Consider the following 12,058-nt stretch of genomic DNA (forward strand, 5'->3'; position numbering starts at 1 on the left):
CACTAGATCTATTTCTCTAAATTTCACATAACACGTCTCTACATGCATACGTACTTTATTCAAGAGATTTTGCCGTCTACCAGCGGAGATGCTTTCACAATATGGAAATGTTTAACATGAGAGTTACTCGTTTTTCTCTGATAGACACATAATCGATAAGTCAACGAAAATTCTCTCAATAACCACGGGTTTTTGCCTGTTTTCTGAAGTATAAGTTCATGGTGTAACCGTACGAAGAAAAAACTTTTCTCCTTGATGATTACTGTTTTCTACAGAAGAAAAAAAACAATGTAAATTCTAAAATTGATGCGCAAGATAGCGAAAACTACAGAATAAAACAATTCGATCGAATCCAAATTTCAATAAATGATAAATCATCACTGTGAATCACTAGCTCCCTTAAATAAACGGAAAATTGCGAAATCATGGGATGATATTTATGTAGAAGAATAACCTGAGAGCATAGATATATTGTTCAATATATCTATGCTGAGAGTTTTTTTGTACAAACCTACTTTCAGATCACAATCAAAAATGGCAAATTAATTGGATCAAGGGTGAACTATTTTCTGATAAATTTCATGAAGATTGATAGATACACTAATTTATCTCTGTACAATTATTTAATTTGATATACATTACAATGCGTGGATTGGCAAGTTTTGTTACACACATAATATCCATAAACTATTATAAAATACAATGATAATCGATCATCTACCGCATAAAATTCAGAACATCGTTTATATCCATACACAATAGTGATATTATAGACCGGGGTGGAATGGTGACCCTTATCAAAAGCCCTACGTCATTTACAAAACTCTACAGAAATATATTCTAGCTCCTTGAAAATATTCCAGAACCCGTTTTCCCCTTCAATTCATTTGAATCTCAAATCATTGTAACTTCGGTGTTTTGATCAAACTCGGGTCCTAGTCGCCGAAATGGAGCGCTTTTTTTACCGCACGACTTTTTCGAACTTTGTCTAACTTTTTCTTTTAATTTTTGGAAGCACTGCATTTTGCTCCGCAATGTCTACTTGATTGCACTGACTCAAGAATTCACTCCAGGGAAGAAGAAAAAAAAATTATATCGCTACAATAAGACGCCTACTTTTTGTCAGTATAATGACTATCATCTACAGTATTTATCTCACATTTCCTGATTTCTAACTCACACTACTCAACCATGCAGCATAGGTATAGGTACAACGTTGTATTTTTACTTTTATTACAAATAAATGGGAATCGCACACGGGAAATATTGTCGATGAAAAATGTAATATTGCTTTGAATACAAAGTAAAAAAAAGTTTCAACAAAAGCCGGATAATGTATAGGAATCCCCTGTGTAGAATGAGCTCTCGTAAAAAACGTTTATCCAGATTTCCGGCTCTGCTTCTTGACAATGTAGGCTTGTACTTTATTGTTGTAAAGTATGACATCTAATAAAGGGGTTGAGAGTGAAGTGAAAGTGACGATCTTGACTAGATTGACTAGAGTAAAAAATTGCACTTAACTATTTATAACCATACCAAGTTTACCAGTTTCGTCTTGAATTTTCATCCATCCTTCGATTGTCGCAAGTCATTAAAAAGTTTCGTCCCTAATTTAATAATAAGTGCAATATAAATAATGAATATTCTTTGATCTGAGCTCTTTGTTCATGTATAAAGCTATATGATAGAAAAATGAATAGTTGATAAATTTTCATGAATGAGAGATAAATTATTGCACATAGTACATTTGCAGCGTCATAATCTCAAATTAAGAACTGATTAATTTGTTTGATTTTTTTCCACCAATGGGTATTTTTTTCCTACGTTCTTGAGGCTTCGTTATTAATTCTTCCACTCGTTGGAACGGGTGGTATGTGATGGCCTTGGTGGATCTGCATTGGAACGCCTCCACGACCTCTGCAAAATTTTCGACAAGTCAAACGCCAAAATGCCAGTCTGAAGTCAGCGGAGTAGAAGGCGTAGATGAATGGATTTATCGCAGAGTTTATCCAACCTGGTGAAAAGAAATTAATAAAAGAAACGAAACTGTAGAACAAATACTTCGTCCATTCTATTGATACTTTGTCATCCGTATTTCCCGACGCACAAAGATTGATCACGTGATTTATAGGTTTTAGCGAAAAAACGGCTAAACATGTCGATGTTAACCAGCTGACAATATAATCTCGTCAAAATCAGAACAATATTACACGTGACGAAAAAGCCGAAAAATCGCAAGCGAACATTTTTTCTAGTTATACGTTATTGTTCTCGTTTGGAGGGTAGAAAAAAACTCATTACCCCGATTGAAACGACCTTGCGATTAGTTTGAGGATGAGGAAGTTCCGATACTGTAAAAGCTATACAAGCAGCTGAATTTCAGGCAGAGGAAGGCTGAAGTTTCTGAAATTAATTTGTTTTTTCTCTACTTGTTTTTCTTTGCTTTGTTAAACTTGACAATAAACCTTCCCATCGCAAATTTTAGGGTATGTAAAGCCACGATCCCATCCTAACGTTGGAACGTGATCCTACGTCGCGATGGAAATCCGACTTTAATTTCAGTATACACGATGTGATATTGTTATACATGAGTACATACATTCTGGAGCACTTCCCAAATACTTTGGGTTGAATTTATCAAACTTGTGAAAATATGTTTTGGTTCGACAAAAATTTTCAGTCACATATCGCGAATTCCTCTTTTGGTTTTCAAATTCTTTTATTTTAATTTATATTCTTTTACATACCAAGCCATGTGAGCGCCGGCATGAGGGTGCTGGGTGGACTCTTTGGCATAAAGGGAGTCGCGAGGTAAAGAATGAAGAATGGAAGCCAACAGGCGACGAATCCACCAACAACGACCGCCAATGTACCAGCAGTTTTCGTCTCTCTTGCCACCCTGTTTATACAGCTCTGCTGATGACTTCTGAAGCCCATTTTTTTACCCGAATTACCCGCGTGTTCAACGTGATCGTCTACTATCTGATCACATGGACTGCTCCTCCTCTCAAGCGCTGCCGAACTCTCGGATCTTTTCGATCTTACGCTCCTCGAACGCTCTCGCTGTAAAAATATGTTATTTTATGATATCGGTGAATTGGGAAAATTGTAGAGACATTTTTAATCAATGATTAATTGTAGGAGGAACCAGTTAGGATATAAGTATGACTCTCGCCGAAAGTCGTAATCAAAATATGGAGATTTTTTTGTTACTGACAATGAGTTGACACGCCCAAAACGCGAATTCCATATTCTGTATAGTCGGGTGAAAAAATTACAGATTTTGCGAGTTATCAATAATTTCAGGTGGGCCCGATTCGGAAATAGAACTTTAAAAATTTTTCGTTACGGACGTATCCATTTGTAGCTGCAGAGTGCGTGATTTTCTATTGAGATTTCATCAAAGTTTTCCGATCAATTCTGTCGCACTTGCGAATGAGAATAAGTAAATAAATGAATAAAAATATACGTGCGCGACGGGGTGGACTGCAGAGTTTATCCAGCGGTCATTTCGATAGAAACAAGAGCGACAATCAATTCGGCAAAATAGAAGTGTAAATTAATGTTTTCGAATGGCAGAGGAGAAGAGAACTTCAAGGTCGTAGTTGAAAAACGAATGGTGTTCCAGATGGTCACCCTTTCTTACTTGACCGACGATCTTCCGATTTAAGGGCTCGGAGTTATTTGTCTCAAGGTTTCTGTGCCTCCTGGCGATGACGCAGGATATCCTTGCGTATACGTACAGCATGACCAACATTGGTAAAAAGAATGATCCCATCGCCGAGAAGATAACGTACGAGGTGTCCATGTTATAAGTACAAATTTTTTCGTTCGTATTCTGGGCGTTCGGGAAACAACCGAGCATTGGAAGGCTTGCGATAGACCCAGCCAAAATCCAGACGACTATTATCATCGAACCAGCGAGTCTTTTGCTCCGTCTACGCCTGCTGTATACCAAAGGCTGCGTCACGGCGAGGTATCTTGAAAATTCAACAGCTGAGTAAGACGAATCGAACCCTCGTGAACCCAAAATATACATACATACACGTATACGTGTATAACTCATGGTATATGGTCGGCGTTTTCGTTTAACGCCCATATTTCACCTCAGGTGAACGATGCAAGTTCAGTCGCGTACATGGGTTGTACGACGTGTATGTATACGTATGTTAAAATATGATGTTAATGTTTCAAGGAGGATCATCCGAAAGGTTATTCTTCCTGTTCCTCCGCGAAAATCTGGTATTTTGTTAAGGCTAGATATTCTGATCCTCCCCATAAAATTCCTCTTGGTCTGACGTAAAGTCATGAGATGTTTTTGGAAATATCTGAGATATTTATAAGGTGTATCGGATGAAAATTTTCCTATCCATTTCATAACATTGTGGGATTTGAAAATAATGAGAGAAGAAATTTAATAAATTCAATTTCATTTTAGCGTCGTTTGTCTTTCTTCTCTTGTCTCTGTCGGGGATCATTAGGGAAACATTTCTTCTTTTCCTTACCTGTCGATCGATATGGCGCAAAGGGATAAAATACTCGCAGTGCAAAGAAGGACGTCAAGAGAGACCCAAGAATCGCATAAGATTTCTCCCAGCTCCCAGGACCCTCCGTTTAGCTGTAAAATGTAGAAAAGCTAAATTTAACAAGATGGTTATCTTCTCGAAGTTAAAGTTTCGTTAGTATATAGTGTAGGAAGGCGAAGCTTATATATATATTTGGCAGTATAAAACGTATTAAAGGGCAAACTAACTAAGGACAAACGACGAAGGATCGACGTTATCTCCTCATCAACTGTTACATTAAACCTTCATTACATCTAGGAGAATCATGACGCTTATATCATCCCTTCTGAAAATCGTCCTATTTTAACATTTCTCAACGAATCTCTAACGTATGAACCGAAAATAAAATGGCGCGAATGTGTAAAAAAATCTGCAAGTCCGTAAAATACCTTTCCTACCTGTATTCAAATCATGATACGTATATAACACGCGATGATGTAGATAAGATAAGAGAAAGGGATAATTCTTTTTCCTTTCCTGAAAAATGATGAAAGCAAAACGAGACAATGTGAATCGAGTTACCGACGCAAAAGCTTGTCAAGAGGGTATATAAACACGTAATTCTCTGAGGGCCAACAACACAAGTAGGGGTAAACGCACAGGGTATGTAGCAAGGTATGTAGATACAAGTAATAGGTTGGTAAATACAAACTTGCTATGTATCACTGTATAAATAAGTACATACATTATTCATATTGATGTGTACGAATGATATTAAATATTCGAGAGCTACCCCGAAATTCTATAAAGTATATACAGTGTATACGTTCCTTGGTAGCATATAGTGAAATGCTCGGTCGTTATTATTTTTTATTCCAAAAAATAAATCGAGATCTTAGACACATTAGGTAAAAGAAAAATCAAGTGTTTTCCAGCACGCGATACTCTATTAAGTCTATACAATCGATCCAATCGAATTTCAAATTATCATTAAATGTTATATCTGCACCGCAGAATTTCGAATTGTAAAATTGTGATTTGTATGAATACATGCATGATCAAACGGCAGAATCAGACTCTTGGCGTGTATATAACCGTACATAATAATGATTAGACACATATGTGCGTACATACATATTAGAGATGTGTTGCAGGGTGCTGTCACACATAATAATCGAGCGATCAAATTATTATTCCGTATGCGCCAATTCTTGTGATAACCGCTGCACCCTGCATATTATACCGCTCAAGTGTGATTAATATTATTTGTATAGTGTAATATAATTATATGAATTACGTGTCTGTTTTACTTATTACAACCACAATGTGTCATGTGCAAAATGATTCATTTTTATCGAATTGAAAGAAATAAAGAATGAGTAATCAGTGTTCCACAATTATATAAGAATATCCAAATTCAAATTAGCAGAATAAAAATAGTATTGAGGATTTGGGGGAAAAAATTCTCATTAGGGTGCACCCATCCAAGATGGCGAACAAAAATGCAAAGATTCGAACTGTTTGGAATCAGAGTATCGTTTTATCAGACCGAATTTGAATATGATTTTGAAAATTTTTGTCAGTAGAGGTGATAACTGAAGCGTAGTACATTTGTCTGAAATAATCCGCATACGTATTACAGGTATATGGAATTGTGAATTACTAATTATACCTCGGAACTCAAACAGAATCTTCCAACGGGCGATGTGTTCCACTATTCATGTACTAATTGCTGTTACATCTATATAATAATATGACCTAAATTCCAGTTATAAATTAGGTGTTTGTAATTGTTTATAATTTAGATGTCGGACGTGCAAAACGAACCCAACCTAATCTGATCTAATTTTAATACACCGCTATCCATGTACAACACGTTATGTATATTCAATTAACAATTTCAATTTAAGCTCACAGCTGAGTGTTCGGCATAATTGATGGAAGGAAAAGGGTTGCAGAACGAAAGTACAGATGGTCAAGTACCAAGGACGCGACGAGGTAAAAAACTTGTAGGTATATAGGTATACATACGTCGACCGGGTATCGCGTTTCCAGAATCCCTTAATTTAAGGGCTTACAAATAGCCTACGCCCTGACAGAAATTTAGCACCTCGCAATATACATGCAATATTCATTTTCTGCGGCTAATGCGCGGTATAAAATTGTCTAACAATTATTACGAGGTAAACATATTTATGTACCCATACAAACAAACGTTTTTCCTTTTATCCTTCTTTTTTGTTTGAAACATACCTGCGTCTCTTTATGCCTCAATTACGTGTCTAGGTCTTGAAACAAGGGCACATTGGATCACGAAGTTATGTATCTCTTATCTGTTTTTTTTTTTTTGATTTTGACGGTACCTACTTTATAACCGTAAATGAACAAAAAATAATAGAAAAAAAAAGATTCGGCGTTGCGTTTTACGGTCGAATTAAAGGGACTTCAAGTTGTACACGGTGGTTAAACGAATTTTAACTATGCTTAAAGAGAACTTCAGTTGCTAACTTTACTCAACTGCGTCCTCTTTCTTCATGGTACTAAACATACTTTAAAACTTTTACTATGTTTAATAATAATTATTATACTTGTCTTACTTACACCGACAGGTATACAACACATATTAGTACAGAGATCGTTGAATACGAAGAGTTTCAATTGACAAGATGTTTGAAAGTATTAAGTAATACCGTCGTGATAATAGCTGTCTTCAAGGTAATCATTTATGCCAATTAATTATATTGTAAATTGGTAGTAATTCAATCCTTAATTATAAAGTTAAAGTCGGGTCAAAAAGTTACTTTTATTCAAATTTTGTTCGGTGAAGTTCGTACCGATTAAATTTATGACTCGTACATAATAAAAAAGCAAGAAGTTACAATTTATTCTGATATTTTATTTTGTTTCATTGTATTGTAATATAATATGTATAGGTACAATTTTTGATAGCCGTTTATACAAATACCTGTAGTAAAATTGCAGGTGGCATTACCGCCAAACCAACTAAGAGATCGGCAGCTGCCAAACTGGATACGAAACAATTGGTAACCGATCTGAGACGACGGGTCGTTATCACAGCTGCTATAACCAAGGTGTTTCCCACCTAGAATGATAATGAAACAATTTTTGAGTGAAGAAATTCCTGGCAAAAACCAGCGGATAAAAATGGCACACTTTCGGCTTCGCATATAAGCGAAACGTTAGCATAAATGATTCTATAGATGCCGTGATTAGGATTTCTGAAGCTGAGTAACATGTATGGGAATTGGAACGATACTGGAATTCCGTTTTATTAAGCGAAACGAAAGAGTTATAGTTTTTTCACCGTTCGAAAACCTGTCTTTTTCTTTTTAAATGTAAAGAGGGTATTCATCATTTGTGCTACTAGTAAAAAATGCTTCGTCAAGTTAATTCACCACGGGGCTCGTTTCACCACGAGCAGTGACGACATAAAGGCAAATAAAAAGAGCTGCACTTTTTAATAATCGTTTTGCAACGGGGTTATCAATTTTCTCCGCACTACTCGTTCGCTCGTCGCGTATGAATAATATGAAGAGCAAAGGGTTTTGGAGCAAAATCCATTGTTGATTATATTCATGAAGGGTGCGCTTCCTCGGTCTGCAGAACAGCGGAAAGCACGGCTTTGTGGTTACACGATTTTAGCGTTCCGCTGCACTGCAACAGTTCTGACTAATCAGCCTTTATCATGTTTTGAAGAGATCGTGATCCAGGGGTTCTATTATAAAGTATTTAACGCGGTGACACGAAGAAAAATAGCAAAAATAATTGAAGGAGCTTTAAATTTTTTGGTTTATTCCCTTGCAGCTTGCTGATAAATATCGAAATTGATGTCTAAGTCTAAATGATTTTTTATGACATTGATAGACCTGTTTGAGTATATATGTATAAAATTCACACATTCAACGCATAGCATATATGCTTACAATTGTAACAACGATGAGTACGGAGAAAACAACAGCCTGTAATAAATCAATCCAACTGGGTGTATAGTATTCCGCATTACTTTCCGTGGGGGAATTCGATTCGCTAGTAGTTTTGACGGGATCCGAATAATTCCAGTGATTATAATTATAACTTGTGAAATTGTTATTATCCCCGCCGACCGGTGTTTCACTTCCCATAATTGCAGCTGTTATAAGATCGGTCGATTATTATCCCGCGCATCGACGCATCAATGATCACAGCCGCGGTACATATTAGGTCATCATCGTATTAATTAATCGATTTAAATATTATTGATCCTGCACCAGCCGCAGATTTATATCGATTTGTAATTATTTCCGATTTTCAGTTGCAGACCACCAAGCTGTGTTGATCAAAGCGTCGCCAGTTTCTGTAACAATAAGATAAAGAAAATTATACCGCATCATGTATATAATTTTTGCGAATCTTGATAATTTTTATATTTATCTCAATTTATTTGATTTTTTTAAACTTGCCAGTCGGCTCCAGCCGTTTATATAAAATTCGTTCGTTCATAATTCGTTTATTCATTCATTGGTACGGCTAAAATGGTAAATCCTATTATTATGAATCCTGACAATGCGGATAGCTATTTATAGAAATTAATTCCCCTCAAGTGAATCTGCATAAATGGTATATATGTATTCACTTATAGGAGAATATATATTACATTACGTCATGCGGTACGTCCCATACCATCTGCCGTCATTTGATTTACTACTCAATTCCTCAAGTTGAAGTTTTCCTCTATGATTCTCTGCGCTTTTACGGTCTTTACTTTTTAGTACGTATGAATATACCGGTACAATATCGAGTTGAATCGATCGCAATTAATTTGTCTAAAAATTTTATCATTGGTTTCAGGCTGAAATATTCTGCAGAAAGTCTGCTGCAATATCAATCGGGGGATAATTGAAGGAAAAGAAGAAAATATACACCTATATCCAATCCGGATGAAAAATTATCCTCCAATTCAATTTCCGCGTAACTGGATTTATCGGAGAAAATTATCGAACCAGATGAAAAAAAAAAAAAAAATGAAAAAAAGAAAAAGGAAAAATCTGTTAAAGCTGGCAAAATTACTAGCCAGCTGATTTTGGATGAACTGCGAACGTGATCGCAGGGTGTTCAATGTTCGTGCGCAAATGTGTCTTGATATTGAATTACAGTGTCGATTATGATCGTTGTGACAAACCGAATCACACAAATTAGCTGTAACTCTCGTCGAAAATCACAATACCCTACCCCTTTCCATCCTTCAACCCGCAGCTCGTTGATCTATTGGTTAATTTTCTCGTTTTCATCTCCTGCAGACGACGTGATATGCATATGTAGATTATCTGTACATGCCTATCCACTTATGTACACATGTGAGATTCTACATACGCACGATATATAACTGTGAAATTAATATACATTTTAAAGAGAGAGAGATACGGCTGAATCCGCGTAAAGCAAAAACACACGGTTTAATTTCTCAGACATCTTTCATCCCCGTTCCGACTGGTTCACACCATTTTGCACGCGTACTATAATACTAATGGAAAAAAAGATGAATAAAACAGCTCTTTTAAAAATGCGAATGCATACAGATAAATTGAACGTATTTTTTTTCTGGTTCGTGCTCCGTTTTATAATACCAGCATTGCACCCGCTCGTTGCATTTCATTCGTCGTTTAAATTATTCCCCTTAATTTTTGTTCAATTTCACATCATCATATTTCACCTCGCATGTCAGAAATTTTTTTTTGTTAACCTGCGAATTTTTCTCATCGAGATATCCTCGATTTTTCACTTTTTGCAGTGGAAAATTAGCGATAACTCGATCAATTTTGTATATAGATCGATTTGGCTTTCAGAATCGGATTCCTGAGATCAAATTACATATGAATAATCTTTAAATTCGAATAAAAAAAAATGTTGATTTTTGACCCCAAAATCGAAAAAACTCCAAGGGGTACCCCTTGGAAAATTTTCAAATTTGAGGCAAAAATTTTGATTTTTTTAAATTGATCGTATAGCACTTTTCTTACGTATTTTGACCTCAGAAACACGAATCCGTTGCCCAAATTGAGCTACGATTTTTTCCTATCGAGATATCCTGACTTTTCTGCTCCAAAAAGCGAAAAATTGGCGATAACTCGATCAATTTCATAGATGGACTAATTTAACTTGTGATTTCGGATTCCTGAGGTCAAAATACATATGGATAGCATATAAAATAATTTTTTTTTTTTTAGCCCAAAATCGACAAAAATCCAAGGGGTACCCCTTTGGATTTTTTCAATTTTTGGGCCAAAAATGAAGTATTTTTAAAATCGATGGCAGGACACTTTTTCAATGTATTTTGACCTCAGGAACACGAATCCGTTGAATAAATTGAGCTACGAATTTTTCCTTCCGAGGTATCTCAATTTTTCTGCTCCAAAAAGTGGAAAACTGGCGATAATTCGATAAATTTGATGGGTATATCAATTTGGCTGTCAAATTCGGATGCCTAGGTCCAAAATATTGAAGAATACCATAAAAAACCTGAAAGAAATAACGAATTTTGGCCTCAATGTTGAGAAAAATCTAAGGCTGAAAGCTTGTCAACTTTTTAGAACAGGAAAACATATTGATAATATACCGTGTAGCAAATCGAAGATAATTTTATTATTTAAAGCAAAAATTTTTAATCTATTTGTTTCATCCACAGCTTATATATGTATGTGTACGTATCATACAGTGAATAGATACATTTGTGCAATGGATATAGTTTGGACAAGGAAAAATTGATAACTCGACTACAAAAAAATTGCAATTTGTTTTCGTGGTTCTCTTTTCCATACTTCTTTTTGCTCTTTTTCTTTGTTCTTTGTATAATCGTGTCAACCTCATTCAAAAACGTACGAATAAAATGCAATGATTATATTTCTACAAAATTTATGGACTGCTGTGAACAACGCCGGTTGTATGAACTGAATTTGCTGCAGTTTTGTCGAATTGAGTTGGTACATTACATTTACCTACGTATATACGTCCACATAAATTGTGCACCGGGCAGGGAATTGTTTGAAAAATTTCCAACGTCATAAATTCGTACTTTATACATAGACATATCTATACGTTGTATGTATACTGCAACTATATGTAATTTAGCTAATGTATCTGATTTATACTGACCGCTGAAAAATTGGCACAGAATTACTTTTCTAATAAACAAGTTTTCATATAAATCTTGACTAATAACTCCATTATGTTTAACAAGTGCGTACATACTTAGGTAATTGCACATATACCTACACATATTTACCTATAAGTTCGGAACAACATGGCATCTACATGTATATTCAGGCATATGTATACACAAATATACATTTTTTCAATTATATAGGTATAATGCCGATGCAATGAGGATTACTTTATGGTGTCCGGGAAGAGGATCGATCTCAATGCTAATTCTTGGCCTTAATAATATTGATGAGAGAAAAAATAAAATGTAAGAAAGAAACGAGAATCGAGAATATTATTACACGTCTGAATGCGCATGAGGGCCGTTATACCTAAAAAGAAATTAGGAAAATACT

At 35.5% G+C, this 12,058-nt stretch overlaps 1 protein-coding gene across 2 annotated transcripts in view; it reads right to left on the bottom strand.

The window, feature by feature from the left end:
• Positions 1–604: 604 nt before the first annotated feature.
• LOC105686780 (probable G-protein coupled receptor No18) overlaps positions 605–12,058 on the bottom strand; it is a 33,716-nt gene continuing 22,262 nt past the window's right edge. Inside the window, exons 3-8 of one of the 2 annotated variants that reach the window (XM_048651946.1) lie at positions 8,450–8,859; positions 7,471–7,608; positions 4,506–4,618; positions 3,647–3,980; positions 2,748–3,063; positions 605–1,917 (exon numbers count right to left, since the gene is read on the bottom strand). In XM_048651946.1, coding sequence (XP_048507903.1) covers positions 1,769–1,917; positions 2,748–3,063; positions 3,647–3,980; positions 4,506–4,618; positions 7,471–7,608; positions 8,450–8,647 — 1,248 coding nt within the window. In that variant the 5' untranslated portion in view covers positions 8,648–8,859 and the 3' untranslated portion in view covers positions 605–1,768. Of the gene's footprint in view, positions 2,015–2,747; positions 3,064–3,646; positions 3,981–4,505; positions 4,619–7,470; positions 7,609–8,449; positions 8,860–12,058 lie in introns of both variants that reach the window. The other variant, XM_048651945.1, reaches the window with a different exon arrangement.

Source organism: Athalia rosae, chromosome 3 (assembly GCF_917208135.1).
Source record: "Athalia rosae chromosome 3, iyAthRosa1.1, whole genome shotgun sequence".
NCBI classification, from domain to species: Eukaryota; Metazoa; Arthropoda; class Insecta; order Hymenoptera; family Athaliidae; genus Athalia; species Athalia rosae.